The 18035-nt window shown below is 41.4% G+C and overlaps 1 protein-coding gene across 2 annotated transcripts in view; it reads right to left on the bottom strand.

Moving 5' to 3' along the window:
* Positions 1-18035, bottom strand: part of LOC140211501 (EGF-like repeat and discoidin I-like domain-containing protein 3) — a 298350-nt gene that overhangs the window by 146618 nt on the left and 133697 nt on the right. For both annotated transcript variants that reach the window (XM_072281267.1, XM_072281268.1), the window contains one exon: positions 4885-5066. In XM_072281267.1, coding sequence (XP_072137368.1) covers positions 4885-5066 — 182 coding nt within the window. The remainder of the gene's footprint in view (positions 1-4884; positions 5067-18035) is intronic.

The raw sequence follows: 18035 nt of genomic DNA, 5'->3' as shown, positions 1-18035 counted from the left end.
CAATTAAACACGACCTCGCTGAGATTCTCATTCGGAGAAGGACAAGTTGTGCATAGTAACAAGATATTCAGTGCATTTACTCCAGAAGATTGTCAGCAAAGCCGAAGGAAACTGGGGAAAATTACAACCAGAACTACAAATTCTGCAATAAAATAAAATATATTCCCTGTCAGATGAGAGGACACGTACAACAATGAAGAGTTGGAAAAATTGGATTTTTTGCTGGCGCGGTGGAGGCTGAGAGGAGATCGGATAGAGATTTATAAGATTATGAGAGGCACAGATAGAGTGGAGAGTATCTGTTTCCCAGGGTTGAAATGTCTCATACCAGATGGCATGCAACTAAGGTGAGAGGGGGTAAGTTCAAAAAAGATGTGAAGAACAAGTTTATTTTACACAGAGAGTGATGGGTGCCTGAAATGAGCTGCCTGGGGTGCTGGCTGAGGGTGGTACATTAGTGAGGGAAGTGGAAGGTTATGGACATTTTGTAGGCAGAAGGGATTAGTTCAGTTGGCTATTTGAGTAGTATTTATTGGGTTCAGGACAACATCGTGGGCTGAAGGACCTTTTCCTGTGCTGTACCGTTCCATGCTTTGTCTTCACACTCTGTTCATAGTTTTACCTCATACTACCTCAATACACATTATAATCAAATGAATAACGTGCATTCAATTTTTTTTTACTGCATCTCAATACATGTGATACAAAGAGGAAATTTACCATTTAGTTCTTGAACCAACCTGCACAACTCTAATTGTTATTCAGTATAAGACCATAAGACCATAAGATATCATCATCATCAGGTGCTGTGCCCAGTTTGAGCTTTGACTGCCGTGGGCCACACATTCCTGTTTTGGGTCAAGTGGACTGTACCTCTTCCTAGAGATGCTGCCTGGCCTGCTGCATTGACTGTACCTCTTCCTAGAGATGCTGCCTGGCCGGCTGCGTTCACCAGCAACTTTGATGTGTGTTGCTTGAATTTCCAGCATCTGCAGAATTCCTCATGTTTTTGGATCAATTCATTGTTATTCATTTCCAGTTCTCTGGCTGCTGTCTCCAGCATCATTTGTCTTTGTCTTCCTCTTGCTTTCTTCCTTTCAATCTTTCCCATAATTACCGTGTATTCTAACTCCTCTTTCCTAATCACTAGATATAGGAGCAGAATTAAACCATTTGGCTCATTGATTCTGCTCCACCATTTCATCCTGGCCTATAGATTCCTTTCTTCCGCTTCTTTTCCTTCTTGAAGAGTGGAGTGACATATGCAATTTTCCAGTCTTCCTGAACCATTCCAGAATCAAGTGATTCTTGACAGATCATTCCACAATCTCTTCAGCCTATGGGGTGTATACCATCCGGGGTGTATACCATCCTTTAGCCAAGTTTCAGAGATGGCCACAACGTCATATTTGTCAATCTGTAGCTGAATTTCAAGATCGTCCATTTTATTCCTTATGCTGCATACATTCAAAAATAACACTTTCAATCCAGTATTTGTTGCTTTCTGTTTTAGAAAGGAGGAAGACAAAAGAAAGGAATTTATGGACAAGTTAGCTTAACCTCAGTGGTTGGGAAAATGTTGGAGTCCATTATTAGGGATAAGGTTTCAGGGTACGTGGGGACTAATGATAAAATAAGTCAGAGTCAGCTTGGTTTGTAAAGGGAAATCTTGCCTGACAAAGTTGTTACAATTCTTCAAGGAAGTAACAAGCAAGGTGGACAAAGGAGAGGCAGTGGATGTCATTTATTTAGATTTTCAGAAGGCATTTGATAAGGTGCCTCACATGAGGCTGCTCAACAAGATAAAATCCTTTGGTGTTACAGGAAATATACTAGCATGGATAGAGCAATGGCTGACAGGCAGTAGGCAGTGAGTGGAAATAAAAGGGGCCTTTTCTGGTTGGCTGCCAGTGACTAGTGGTGTTCCTCAGGGGTCAGTATTGGGGCCGCTACTTTTCACATTGTTTGTCAATGATTTAGATAATGGGTTTGACGGCTTTCTGGCAAAGTTTGTGGATAATTCGAAGAGGTAGGTAGTGCTGAGGAAGCAATGCGATTGCAACAGGACTTATACAAATTGGAAGACTGGGCAAAAAAGTGGCAGATGGAATACAATGTTGGGAAATGTACGATAATGCATTTCGGTAAAAGGAACTATTATCTAAATGGGGAGAAAATTCAAACATCAGAGCTGCAAAGGGACTTAGGAATCCTTGTGCAAGACTCCCAGAATGTTAATTCGCAGGTTGACTCTGTGGTAAAGAAGACAAATGCAATGTTGGCATTTATTTCAAGGGGAATAGAAAATAAAAACAAGGAGATAATGCTGAACCTTTATAAGACACTGTCAGGCTGCACTTGGATTATTGTCAACAGTTTTGGGCTCCATATCTCAGAAAGGATGTATTATCATTGGAGAAAATCCAGAAGAGGTTCATGAGGATTATTCCAGGAATGAAGGTATCAACATATGAGGAGTGTTTGGCAGTCTTGGGCCTGTACTCACTGGAATTTCCTTCTGGAGGAAAACACACAGAGGATGCAGAGGGGGATCACAAAGTCGAGGAAAGAGGACTGGGTCGAGACAACAGAGACTTACGGAGAAGAGGAGTTCGGTGGGTAATAAAATGGACGATTTCACGGCGCTAGCCAGGCGTCAGAGAACAGTTCGGGAGTGCGGTGTTATATGTTTCACTGGAACGGGGCTGCACGAGGACATATCCGATCAAAACTTCTCCATAGATGGTGGCTTCCAGACCGTTCCGGCTGACCGGAAGTGTACTGAGAGCGGTAAACATAAAGGAGTTGGGTGCTTACTGTTCTGGTTAACAACAGATGGTGCAATCCGGGGTATATTACAATCGAGGAACATGTTTGTAGATCGGACATTGAACTTTTTACTGTTGTTCTTCGGCCACATTCCACTGAGATACAATACTGGGCGGCACGGGAGGTCGTTCCTGCCTGTGGCCATCGAACTTGCAGCTCCTCCCGTGGAGGGTCAGACACCCTGAGCCAATAGACTGGTCCTGGACTTATTCTCCATCTGGCATAGTTTGCTTTTTGTTGTTTGATTGTTTGTGGTTTTTGTATTGCTATAGTTACGCTCTATTCTTGGTTGGTCCGGCTGTAACGAAACCCAATTTCCCTTGGGATCAATAAAGTATATCTACCTACCTATCTAATTTAGAAGAATGCGGGGGAATCTTATTGAAACCTACTGAATGATAAAAGGACTAGATATGGTGGGTGCGTAGAGAATGTTTCCTTTGGTGGGGATATCCAGAACTAGAGGGCACAGCCTCAAAATTGACTGGCGGCCTTTTAGAACAGATGTAAGGAGAAATATTTTTAGCCAAAGAGTGGTGAATCTGTGTGAATGCTCTGCCATAGACTATGGTTGAGGCCATGTCCATGGGTACATTTAAAGCAGAAGTTGATAGATTCTTGACTGGTTGGGGCATCAAGGGATATGGTGAGAGGGCAGGTGTATGGGGTTAAATGGGATGCACAATCGGCCATGATGAAATGGCAGATTGTCGAAGAGCTGAATGTCTAATGCTGCACCTATGTCTTATGGTCATATGGTCTCATAGCTAGAGGATGCTGTCCAAGTTGCATGCCATCTTGGACAATGTCTCCCATCCACTACATAATGTACTGTTTGGGCACAGGAGTACATTCAGCCAGAGACTCATTCCACCGAGATGCAACACTGAGCGTCATAGGAAGTCATTCCTGCCTGTGGCCATCAAACTTTACAACCTTACGACTCCTTCCTTGGAGGGTCAGACACCCTGAGCCAATAGGCTGGTCCTGGACTTATTTCCTGGCATAATTTCCATATTACTATTTAACTATTTATGGTTTTATTACTATTTAATTATTTAAAGTGCAACTGTAACGAAAACCAATTTCTCCCGGGATCAATAAAGTATGACTATGACTATGACTAGAAGGTGATTGGTGAAGCCTGATGGGTGGGAAAGATGAAGGCCTGGAGAAGAAGGAACCTAAGAGGAGAGTGGACCATAGGAGAAAGGGAAGGGGGAGGAGACAGGCTGGTGAGAAGAGGTAAGACTATGTTGATCAGTTTGCATTATAATGGACACCTTCTTGTTATTGTGTTTTTTCTTTTACACTAATAGTTAGTTCTGTGAATGTTGCATCTCTGATGCTGCATGCCTGCAGTGCTGCTACAAGTACATTTTCCATTTCACCCGGGCTTGTATCTACTTATGGACTTGACAATGAAGTTGACTTGATTTGTCTTGATCTTTACTTGAATATCATACAAAGTAGGTGTTAAAAAGGGTAAATGATTTGATGATAGACCATCAGCCTGAAATTGTAACTCCACTTCTCTGGCCGGTTGCATCATGATCTGGCCGGGTACAGCAACTGAATGCACACGAACGTAAGAAGCTGCTAGACAGTATTTAGGTTACACACACAAAATGTTGGAGGAACTCAGTATGTCAGGTACCATCTATGATGTCGACCATGTGGACAAGACCCTTCCTCAGGAACTGCCCGACCTGCTGAGTTCCTACAGCATTTTTGAGTGCGTTGCTCTGGATTTCCAGCATCTGCAAATTCTCTTGTGTAGAGAGTAGGGGACCCTGCCCAATACATCTCAGAAAAGATTTCACCCCCTGAGTATTTCCAGCTGTTTCCATCTTCCAAACTTTACAAAACAAAAAGGACACAGATATGCATATATCAATTTATAAGTTCAACGACTAGCTTCTAATTTTATAGTCCCTTAAAAATACATTATACAAATTATTATTTCTGTTTCACATTTTGCCATCATCAGCTATCAGGAAAAAAAAATTGTGAATCCTGTTTTAGTCTCTGTTTCTTTGTACACCCATCTGTTACCTGAATCCATGGCCATCTGTCATTTTCTGCCGCCGTCCAGGCATTTACCAGTCCCTTTTTATTCAGTCTGGCATAGTATGGGTACCACTTCTGTAAGCCAAACAGGGCACGATGTGTCGAGGATGCTGAAATCTGCTGATTCGATATTATCCCTCCCTCCATCCCCAGTGGGCCTGAGCACTCTGTGGGTGAAATAAAAGTAGGGAAATCTCTTGTTAGAAATAGGCATACACAACACTTGAGTTCAAAGGGTGAAAAGTCAAAAAGTCATTCTGCTTTCGCACCTGAAGGCTTGTTACACATAGTAAAGCTTGACTTTAAAAGCAATTCCCCTTTCATCAATAAACCTTTTTCAAAGTATGAACTCATTGATATTTTCCACCTGTCTTACTTTTTCACTGAGCCCCTTACCTTTTCCACCTATCACCTCGCAGCTTCTTACAGCATCTCCCACCCCCAACACCCCTCCCCTGGTCTCAGATATCATCTGCCAACTTGTGTTTCTCCCTCTCCATTACCTTCTTATTCCATTTTCTGCCCCCTTGCTTTCCAGCCCTGATGAAGGTTCTCAGCCTGAAACATCAACTGTTTTTTCCTCTCCATAGATGCTGCCTGACCTGCTGAGTTTTGCAGCATTTTGTGTGTGTTTCTCTGTATTTCCAGCATCTGCAGAATCTCTTCTGTTTAACATTGTCCTAATCTATCATTTCATGTGCTCAACCAGGACAATCTGTAACTGCACCACACTAAGGCAAGAAGTAACTGCCCAGATACCAATCAATATTCGGTACTATATTATCAAATACATTCTATGTAATGGCAGGACAGTACTCCCTATCTGTGAAATGAAACCCATTAACATTCTGAGGAGATTGAGACATTCAAGGCTCCATGCCCCCATTCCAACAACTTTCTACAGCCACACCATCCAGTGTGGTCTGTTGGGCTGCACCATTGTGCAGTATGGAAGATGCAAAAATTGGACTGCAAGACCCTACAGAGGATAGTAAAAACCACCGAGAGGATCACCTGGCTCTCCCTCCCTCCTTATTTGTGGCACTTACCAGGAGTGTTCCATATGAAGGGCCCAAAGCATTGTTGAGGATCCCCAACACCTATCCCACAATCTCTTTGACCCACTACCATCAGGAAGCAGGTACTGGAGCATCAGGACTAGGACTGCCAGACTGGGTAACGGCTTCTTCCCGCAGGCTGTGTTACCGATGAATACCATGACACCTCGTCACTGGGACAGCGAGCTGTTAACTGTACTGTTTGCTGTCTTCCTGTGCTGCGCACCACATACACTTTGAATTATATTTTACTAATTATTTCTGGTCATATTTAGTTTTATGTGCTGTGTGATATGTTTCGTTGGTGCACTGTGGTCAGGAGGAACATTGTCTGATTTGGCTGTATATGTGTATGTGTATGTTTGGGTATAAGATCAGAAAATAATAAACTTGAACTTGAACGTCAGCCACTTTATAGTTGATGCAACCGAATTATCAAGTTTGAGATATTAATTTTCTGTAATATTCCGATCCTTAAAGTTGAGTGCAAATCAAAGTAAATTTTTCATCAAAGTGTGTATAATTTACCATATCTCACCTTGAGATTCACTTTCTTGTAGGCACTTACAGGAAAATAAAGGGGTCTAATTTTTTTTTAGCCCTTAACTCCGGGTGGAGTCATTGGGACGCCGTCATGATGGCCTTTTTTTTCAGCAGGCTTTCTTATTTTTACGAGGCCGAGTCGCTAGCTCGACGCTCAACCCAGCACGGATGGAAAGTGTGCAAGGGGGCCAGCTGGACTCGAACTCGGGAGCCTTCGCTCTGAAGTCTGGTGCTGATGCCACTACACCACCAGCCGGCTAAAGGGGTACAATAGGATTTATGAAAACCTGCAGTACACATAAACCAAGACAGATAAACAACCAATGTGCAAAAGAAGCCAAATGGTGCAAATAAAAATGAAAATCACTAATGCTGAAAACATGAATTGAAAGTGAGTCAAGTTTCTGTTTGTACTTTGTGGCATCTTTGGAAGACTTTCTAATTTATGTTCAGTTTTTGATAGTTGATTTTAAGATTCATATCATTCCGTGTCGATTCATTTCACTTAACCTGTTCACCGATGCTTTGCAATTTGTAACAGCCGCTATATTTGTTGTTTTTTCATACATTCTGACTATAAAGCTATATCGCTGGTGTCATGATCTAGTAATGTTTATCTGCCTCAAGATAATATATTTGTTCTGGTTCATTATTCAGAATCTATTTGCTTTCAGATTTTAATAATTTTTAGTTCCGTTTCTACTCAACCTTTATTGCACGTCAGATTTTCTTTATTGAAGTTCATTTCATATTTGTAAAGTCATAGTATGTAAAATGCTACACGACAGTTCAGGCCCTTTGGCCCATAATGATATGCCACCCTTATAACCTACTCCAAGGTCAATCCAACCCTTCTCTCCCACACAGCCCTTCATTTTCCTATCTTCCACATGCCTATCTAGGAGTCTCTTAAATGTCCTTAATGTATCTGTCTCTACAACCACCCTTGCCAGAACGTTCTACACACCCAGTGTATAAAGAACTACCCTGACATCCCTCCCATACTTTCTGCTAATCATCTTAAAATTATGCCCCCTCATATTATCCATTTCCACCCAGGGAAAAGGAATTGGCTGTGCTCTCTATCTATGCCTCTTATCATAATGTACACCAATATCAAGTCACATTTCTTCCTTCTTCACACCAAAGAGAAAAGTCCTAGCTTACTCAACCTATCCTCACAAGACATTCTCTCTAATCCAGGCAGCATCCTGGTAAATCTCCTCTGGACCCTCTCTAAAGCTTCCACATCCTTCCTACAATGAGGTGACCAGAACTGAACACAATGTGTGACCTAAACCAGGGTTTTATAGAGCTGCAACATTTCCTCGTAGATCTTTTGCTTAGTCAGAATTTTAAAGTGCAAAGTTCAAAATAAATTTATTATCAAAGCATATAGATGTCACTATATACAACCCTGAGATTCCTTTTTTTTTTGTGGACATTTATGGTAAATACAATGAGCACAATAGAATCAAAGAAAGACTACACACAACGGGGTGGACAAAGTAAGATGTGGAAACAAAAGACAAACTGCAAATAAATAAAGGAAGAGTAAAAAAGAAGAAACAATCATAATAAATAAATAAACCATAAATATTGAAAACATGAGATGAAGAGTCATTGAAAGTGAGTCCAGCTCAGTAGGAACCATCCAGTGATGGGGTGAGTGAAGCTGAGTGAAGTTATCCTCTTTGGTTCAAGAACCTGATGATTGAGGACTAATAACTGTTTTAAGCAGATCTACTCTTTCACACTCAATCGTAATCCATAATGGAAACACAATAATCCTGTTTCAGTTTAACCCACTCTGTTTGGTTTGCACCTAATACCTGTTTTATTACACAAAGGATTTTAGTTTGTTTGTGAGCATCATACTGGGTGGCATAGCCCGACTGGGTGGATTAGTTCCATTGCCCTCTCTCATTGTCTTCTTCTTTGCCCCTTTACCTCTTCCACCTATCACCTCCCAGTTTCTTTCTCTAGCTTCTGAAGGCATTAGGTCCAAACCCAAAGGCATCTTAAGGCCGAGGAGTACAGGAGAACGATATTTCTAAATGGCCACATGGTAGTGTAACCCTATTACAATGAGTGTGGTCCCGGTTCAATGCTTGCCATTGTCTCTCAGGAATTTGTACATTCTCCCTACGACTGTGTGGGTTTCTTCCCACATTTCAAAGGTTAATTGATCACATGGGTGGAATTGGGCTGCATGGGTTTATTGGGTCAGAAGGGCCTGCTCCCGTGCTGTATCTCTCTCTCTCTCTCTCTTTCTAAATCAGTAGCCCCACAAGGAGTGACTAGGATGTCTTCTAGTCATAACCAGTTCAGCTAAACCCTGGGAAACCTGCACAGTAGTGAACGTTACATAGCATTCAGATGCAGGCCCTTCAGCCCTTCTAATCCATGCCAATCTCTCTGCCAACCCAGCAGCTTCGAATTAGATATTAGCTTTATTTGTCACAATTATACTTGTACTAAAACCTACAGTGAAATGCATCGTTGGCATCAAATCAAATCAGCAAGGATTGTGCTGGGCATCTTGTAAGTCTTGTCATGCACCTGGTGTCGGCATAGCATGCCCACAATTTACAAACCCTAACCTTACGTCTTTTTGAAATGTGGGAGGAAAGCAGGATTTCTGGAGGAAATCCCCATGCAGTCACGGGGAGAACAGATAAACTGCTTACAGACAGCATTGGGAATTGAACCTTGATCTTATAGCTGGCACTAACTGGAAAAGACTGTGCCTCCCCCTCCCATTTCTTGTGTTTGGCCCATATCCCTCTAAGCCACGCCCCTCCATGAAATTATCCAAGTGCTTCTTCATTGATAGCATTGTGTCTGCCTCGGTCACTTGTTCCATATACTCACTGCCTTCTGTGTTAGGCCCTTAACATTATCAGTGGTCCCTCCCATCTGTCCATCAATCTCTTTGACCCCCTACCATAAGGTAGGAGGTACTGTAGCATTAGGACAAAAATTGTCAGGATGGAAATCAGCTTCTTCGCCCCAGGCCATAAGACTACACGTTGCCACCAGCCAGGTCTCACGATGCATGGAGCACCAGTAGCATTATACTGTTCACTTTTAACTTGTATCGAATATGCACCTCATTATTTTTGAATTTATTTGTGATAATTACTTTGTGTTATGTGTATGAGTTATATGTACAGTACTGTGCTCCTTGGTCTGGAGGAACATTGTTTCGTTTAGCTGTATACATATGTACGGTTGAGTGACAATAAGCTTGAACTAGAACTACACTAAGTTGTCCCTCAGGTGCCTTTTAAATATTCCTAAATCGATGCTCCCTAATGTTGCTCTCACCTACCATGGGGTAAACACTGTTACATTGCACTCCTAATTCTAGTTTGGTAAGGAGGGAAACATTTGTAAAAAGTAAAATATCTGTACATGATGTTGGCCAGAAAGAACGGTAATCAGTGAATGTGAATGGAGGTAGCCTTCTTGTGAGACTGTCCTTGCATCTGCCATTCTGTGAATTGATTCTTGCTCTGGGATAACTTAATCAGGGCAATTGAATACAGACACACAGAGATCCTAGTAATGATCTGCTACCAAACCTGAGAGCACTCTCAGATAAGTTGTTCATTGTGTAAAATGGCAGGCTCAAGGATGCAAATACAAGAAAATATGCAGATGCTGGAAATCCGAGCAACACACACAAAATGCTGGATGATCTCAGCAGGCCAGGCAGCATCTATGGAAAAAAGTAAACCGTTGACATTTTGGGCTGGAGACCCTTCATCAGGACTGATGAAGAAACAACCTGTGTTCTCATTAGGCTCAGTGTCTGGGTGACTCAGTTTGACTTGTTTGAACCATTCAGGGTTGAATAGAAAAAAATAAGTCACTTCAGACTCCAAGTTGAAAGAGAAAGCCATAAAACAACACTGCTTGCAGCCCTGGGTTACATCCAATGAGAAATGACACAGGTCAGTCAGATGACCTTGAGTCAACCAAACTGAAACATCAGAGATATAATCTGATAAGGGAAGGAATAAAACAAAAGATTTTGGGAGCACAGACAGCAACAACTCTCCGGAGACCAATCCTGATGTGGAGGACCCCACATCAGACATGTGGAGATTACAAGGAATGCCCAGCCAGCATAGATTCTTCTTCCCGGGTATCACCTTTCTATTCTTTGACTTTTCGTGGAGGGTCAGTGCATCCTAGTAGATATGAAGGCAGGTTGTGTACATTCACATGCTTGTTAACACAACCAATAAGTGTATTTGTCAGTAAATATCGATTCTCTCTGTGCCTTACTCAGGGGAAATCCTTGTAATAATGTAAAAAGTTAAGAATGAGGGTGGTATATTTGTGATCCATCTTCTATAATTACATTTGCAGCTCCATCTACTACACTTTCCAACCCATTACATAGATATGGAAATACATCAAAAACACACATAGAATGCTGGAGGAACTCAGCAGGTCAGGCAGAATCTGTACAAGGGAATAAGCAGTCAATGTTTTGGTCCAAGACTCTTCATTAAGAGTCCTGCATTTATGAGGAATAAATACTGAGACATTGACTGCGCAAGTTATTAGTGGAGAAACCATGTTTAAAAGGTAGCAAATAAAATTATTCATTTAAGACAGTGATAATTAGCAGAAAAATTAAAGAATTTATTTTAATAGACAGATCAAGGTTATAGGTAATTACATTAGCAAATTGACTAAATTAGAATTAATGGTATTGAGTATAGGATCACAATCTGGGCAGTTTCAATTGCTGAGCAGTGATTGGGTGTCAACAGTTAGAAACATGAGGATTAAGTTCTTTTTCACTGAAAAATAATTTGGACATAAATGCATTTTATCAGCATGCCGATAAATGTTTTAAGTGTATTTGTTTTTATTTTGCATAATACAAGTGGGCATCACATAAAATCAAGCAAAGCACACAAAATGCTGGAGGAACTCAGCAGGCCAGGCAGCATCTGTGGAAAAAAAGTACAGTCGACATTTTGGGCTGAGCCCCTTTGGCATTACCAGAGGGAAAAAGAGCTGGAGAGTAGATTTAGAAGATGGGGGAGGGGAGAGAGAAACACAAGGTGATAGGTGAAACCGGGAGGGGGAGGGATGAAGGAAAGGATTGGGAAGTTGTTTGGTGAAAGAGATACAGGGCTGGAGAAGGGGAAGTCTGATAGGAGAGACAAAAGGCTATGGAAGGAAGAAAGAAAAGGGGGAAGAGCACCAGAGGGGGAGGTGATGGACAGGCAAGGAGATAAGGTGAGAAAGGGAAAAAGGGCTGAGGAATGGTGGGGGGGGGGGTCATTACTGCAAGTTCAAGAAAGCGATGTTCATATCATCAGGTTGGAGGCTTTACTTTGCCTTTGCTCTTATGCTCCCATTCTGAACACATTTAGAATATTTCAGGTACTGCATAAACAATTTAAAGACCCAAAGTATTTATTCGAAAACTTTGCATTGTCTTTGCAGGAAACGGTTTGCCTATTAAAATGTTTAAAATCTGAATAACTGCATAGATATCTTTTATAGGCATTCACAGCAGTGCATGGTCTCACCATTCCTATGGCAACACAGCAGCCATGATACTGTTAAATTATGCAAAACAAATCTGGCGAACAAGCCCCAAACTTTAAACACTTCCAGATAGATGTGACTTTAACCTTCTTTCTGTTTTCCAGCATTTCCCTCTCTTGTTAATGAAAGCAATAGCTAAACAAACGTAACTTGAGAGCCTAATGCATGTCCTGTGAAATTCCCTGCCAGTCCTATGCAGATCCACACATGGTTTTACACCAACCATGTCCAACAAGAATGGAAAATATGTTGGTGTTGATAAATAAATGCTCCCCTTCACCATGTCAGTTGAAAAATAAATTGAAAATACAAATACAAATATGAAATGAAAAATACTGAATATTACACATATTTCACAGACAGCTTGATTGTTTGATATTCACCTTTGTTTCAAAGTTCAAAGCGAACTTATTATCAAACCACATACTATATGTCATTGTATACTATCCTGAGATTTATTTTCTTGTGGGCATTCACAGTAATACAAAGAAACAGAGTAGAATCAATGAAAAACAGCACAGTACAGGACGGGCAAATGACTAATGTGCAAAAGACAACAGACTGTGCAAAAAGAAAAAAAACACAATAAATATTGAAAACATGAGATGAAGAGTCCCTGAAAGTGAGTTCATAACTTGTGAGAACATTTCAGTGATGAGGCGAGTAAAGTCGAGTGAAGTTATTCTGAGTGAAGTTATTTCCTCTGATTCAAGAGCCTGATGGTTGAAGGATAATAACAGCTTCTGAACCTGGTTGTGTCAGTCCTGAGGCTCCTGTACCTTCTTCCTGATCGCAGCAGGGAGAAGAGAGCATGGCTTGGATGGTGAGGGTCCTCACAAGGATAAAAAGTTTTGGTATGTCCCTGTTAACCCTTACAATTTTTTATTGCTACACTACAGAATACATTCTATCTGGATGCATAACGGCTTGGTATGGAAATTGCTCTGCATGTGACTGCAAGAAACTGCAAAGAGTTATGGACACAGCTCAGCATATCATGTAAATCACCCTCCTCTCACTACCTCAGTGAAACAGTCAGCATAATCCTAGATCGCATCCACTCTGGATATTGTCTTTTCTACCTTCATCCATTGAGCAGAAGATACAAAAGCCTTACAGACCACCACGGTCAAGGACAGCATCTACCCCACTGTTAGCAGACTATTAAATTGTTCCAAGTTCAATAAAATGGATTTGTGACCTCATAATCTACCTCGTAATGATCTTGCATCTTATCGTTTACCTACAGTGTACTCTATAGCTGATACACTTTATTGTACATTGATATCATTTGACCTTGTTCTAATTCAGTGCACTGTGTAATGATCGGATCCGTATTTGATTCATAGGCTGAATCAAAGGTGGTGATGAACCAGCATTTGGAGAGAGAGGTGCCACAACAACAACCTCTCTCTCAATGTCAGCAACATCAAGGAGCTGATTATTGACTTAATGAGGAGGAAGCCAGCGGTCCATAAGCCAGTTCTCATCGGAGGATTGGAGGTGGAGAGGGTCAGCAACTTTAAATAACTTATTATTATTTCAGAATACCTGTCCTTGGCCCAACACACAAGTGCAATTATGAAGAAAGCACAGCAATGCCTCTACTTCCTTAGGAGTTTGCAAAGATTCTGCATTACAGACTTCTATAGATGTGCAGAGGAACGTATATTGACTGGTTGCATTACAGCCAGGTATGGAAACACCAATGCCATTGAAAGGAAGATCCTACAAAAGTTATTAGATATCACAGGTCCATCATAGTTAAAGCCCTCCCCCTACTGAGCACATCTACAGGAAGCATTCCCTCAGGAAAGCAGCATCCACCACCCGGTTCTCCCACCACACAGAGCATGGTCTCATCTCGCTGCTGCAATCAGGAAGAGGACTCACCCCACCAGGTTCAGGAACAGTTATTACCTCTCAACCATCAGGCTCTCAAACCAAAAGGGATAACTTCACTCAACTTTACTTGTCTCATCACTGAAATGTTCCCACGACCTATGGATTCACTTTCAAGGGCTCTTCATCTCATGCTCTCAATATTTATTGCTTATTTATTTATTTTATATTTTTCTTTTTGTACTTGCACTGTTTGTTCCCTATTGCACACTAGTTGAATGCCCAAGTTTATGCATTGATATAGTATGGATTTATTGAGTATGCCTGCAAGGAAATGAAAGTCAGGGTTGTATCTGCTGACATATATGTACTTTGATAATAAATTTATTTTGAACTTTTGAAATTTGAACGGGATGCAAGTCGAATTTTCACTGGATTTTGGGACGTGAAAATAATAAACCAATTCCAACTACAATAGGTTCGTTCAGTGAAGCAATTTTGTTTAAATGGACTAGGAATAGACACATTGTGATGGCTGCTGTGTGTTATAAAGAGATTAGTTGAATGAGAAAGGCACAAGTACTGTACAAGCGAGAGGAACTCTATCATCTCACCTCACTGAATTCCTACAACAGATTGCTCCTTCTTTCAGATTCCAGCGTCTGCAGTCTATCATGTCTCCACATATACTCAAGTTCAAGTTCAATTATCATATAACCATGAACAGGAATACAGCCAAATGAAACAGTGTTCCTCTGAGGCCAAGTCGCAACGCACAGTGTATTTAATTACAATAGCAGAAAAATGTACAGTTACAACAGAAAGTTAGAAAAACAATAATATAGCCCAAGTCCCAGAGTGTCATGGCCTGTAGATTGATGGTGCGTGGACATTGTCCCGGAGCTATATTTCTGCAAGAACAAGTTGCAGCACTTCCTATTTCTGTGCAATTGCAGCCATGGACGAAGGCAATCCAGCTTGTCTTCCACTGAGCAAACACTGGAGAGCAGCACCAACAAGTATGGCCAGCCCCCAACCCAACTCCAACTGGATCTCTTACTAACTCTTCCTTCAGTTAGTCCTGACGAAGGGTCTTGGCCTGAAACATCGACTGTACCTCTTCCTAGAGATGCTGCCTGGCCTGCTGCGTTCACCAGCAACTTTGATGTGTGTTGCTTGAATTTTCAGCATCTGCAGAATTCCTGTTGTTGGGGGTTACTCTGCAAGGAGCGGGGAATTGAGACCAACTTCGCATTCTCTCCTGAACTACAGAATTCTTGAACCACAGTGTCCTGGATCTGGAACATAAATGGCTGCTGATCCAAAACTATCCGTCTGGATGCTTAGAATTACTCAATTATTTCTCAGCAGGAATTATGCGGCTAGTTTATACTCCAATGCTGGTAACCATCACCATTTCAATGATTGATGATTAAATATCTTATCTCAGCACATCACTCAATACCTTATGTTCAACTTTATTCAAGATAAAGATTAACTTTATTTGTCACATGTACATCAAAAAATTGAAACATACAGTGAAATACATTGTTTGCATCGAGGCACAGCCTGCAATTGTTGCCATACTTCACATGCCAACAAAGCATGATCACCTTACTTACACCAACTCGGAATTGGTATTGGTTTGCAGGTGGCGGATGGAGATACATCTCTACCCTAGGAGATATAAGGGACTTCTTCCCTCCGCTAGCCTACAGGTCAACGTTGGGCAAGGTGTAGCACCTGCTTAGGGTAAGGATCGCATGAAGTCATGGGAGCAGCTGATGAAAAGATGTATGAGCAGCTGGTGCATATCACAAGAAAAGCTGTGCTGGCTTTGGAGAGGGTTCAGAGGAGCTTCACAAGGGTGATTACGGGAATGAGAGAGTTATCAGATGAGGAACATTTGATGGCTCTTGGTCCTGTACTTGCTGGAACTTAGAAGGATGAGGGGGGATCTCATGGAAACCTTTCAAATGTTGAAAGGCCTAGACAGAGTAGATGTGGAAAGGATGTTTCCCATGGTGGGGAAGTTCATGACAAGAAGGCACAGCCTCAAGATAGAGGGGCATCCATTTAAAACAGAGATGCAGCAAATTTTTTTTTGCCAGAGGGTGGTGAATTTGTGGAATTCGTTACCACAGGCAGCTGTGGAGGCCTGGTTGTTGGGTGTACTTAAGGCGGAGATTGATAGGTTCTTGATTGGTCATGGCATCAAAGGTTATGGGGAGTGGGGCTGAGGAGGAGAAAAAATAATTAGCCATTTTTGAATGGTGGAGCAGACTTGATGGGCCAAGTTGCCTAATTCTGCTCCTATGTCTTATGGTCTTGTGGTCCTTGGTCCTGGTTATGTGACAACTTACGGCAGGCAGACAACCTCTATTGATAATGGCTGGGATCACGTATCTTGTAAAGACACTACAGAGGAGAAGGCAATGGCAAACCACTTCTGTAGAAAAATTTGCCAAGAACAATCATGGTGAAAGACCATGATCGTCTATGGCATGCGACAAGGCACATAATGATTAGGATGATTGGATTATTATTGTCACATGTACCAAAATACAGTGCAAAGTTTGTCTTGCATACTGTTCATACAGATCAAATCATTGCACGGGGTATTGAGCTATAATAAGGCAAAAAATATAACGGTGCAGAGTAAAGTGTAGCAGCTACTGATTGAGTGCATTGCAGGTAAAAGCTAAAGTGCTGGATCATGACAAGGTAAACTGTAGGACCAAGAGTCTATCTTATTGTAAAAGAGGTCTGATAACTCTGATTGCAAATGCTGGTGCTGTAAGGCATCATGCCTTCATGAGCCTTCCTCACCATTTTTCAGCTAACACTACTGTCCCTTGTGTCATTGACTCTCTTGGTCTCCATATGTTTTCTTTGCACTCTCCACCTCTTCCTCTTCTCCATCATTTCCTTCTTCTGATTAAAAATAATTTTTATTTCAGGAATCTAGCATCTGGCAATTCTTTGTTCTTCAATCATTTCTGTGATTAATATTTGATCTGAAGAAGGTGTGACATCTTGACTAAAATAGCTGAACACATGTCTTCAATAGCCATGGTGATTCTGGAATACCTACATCTGTCATTACATATTTCTTCAACATGTTCAGAAATGGCTCCTGCTACAAACATTATTCAACTTAAACTCAAACATTTCTGACCTTTCCTGCAATTTATTCAAAATATTGCTATCTCATACTTGTTCATCTGTCTTGACAGTCAGAATGAGAATCAGGTTTAATATCACCGGCAAGAGAAAATCTGCATCCGCTGGAAATCTAAGTAATACACACAAAATACTGGAGGTCCTGATGCAGGGTCTTGGCCCAAAACATCAACTGTTTACCCTTTTCCATAGATGTAGCCTGGCCTGCTGTGTTCCTCCAGCATTTTGTGAGCATTCCCTAAATATCACCAACATATGTCATGAAATTTGTTAATTTTGCAGCAGCAGTACAAAGTACATGATAAATATTTTAAAAACTGGATTACAGTAAGGATATATGTATATTAAATAGTTAAATTAAGATAAATAGTGCAATTAACAGAAGCTTAAAATAAAGTAGTGAGGTAGTGTTCATGGAGTCAATGTCCATTTTGGAATCGGATGGCAGAAGGGAAGAAGTTGTTCCTGAATCACTGAGTGTGTGCCTTCAGGCTTCTGTACCTCCTTCCTGATGGTAACAATGAGAAGAGGGCATGTCCTGGCTGGTGGGGGTCCTTGATGATGGAAGTTGCTTTTCTGAGGCACCATTCCTTGATGATATCTTGGATACTACAGAGGCTAGTACCCATGATGGAGCTGAGGAATTTTATGACTCTCTGCAGCTTACTTTGATCCTGTGCCGCAGAACTCACCTCCCCACCCCCGCCATACCGGAAGGTGATGCATCAGTAACGGTGGTGTCTCAGTTTTTCATTCGTCTGAATGGCTTCATTTTGTTTCTTCTCACCTGGTGTTTGCTTTAACTACAGCCTCTCCATTTTTTCCTCGAGCTAAGCCAGACCAAACGTTAATCCTGTTTGAAGACTCTGACACATCAGGGATGAAATATATAGTAGAATGTGTCATTATGCTATTTTGTACGTCAGAAGT

This window comes from Mobula birostris, chromosome 17, assembly GCF_030028105.1.
Source record: "Mobula birostris isolate sMobBir1 chromosome 17, sMobBir1.hap1, whole genome shotgun sequence".
Classification (NCBI taxonomy): Eukaryota; Metazoa; Chordata; class Chondrichthyes; order Myliobatiformes; family Myliobatidae; genus Mobula; species Mobula birostris.
Note: the sequence above shows the minus strand (reverse complement) of the source record. Positions and strands in the feature narration are given on the sequence as shown.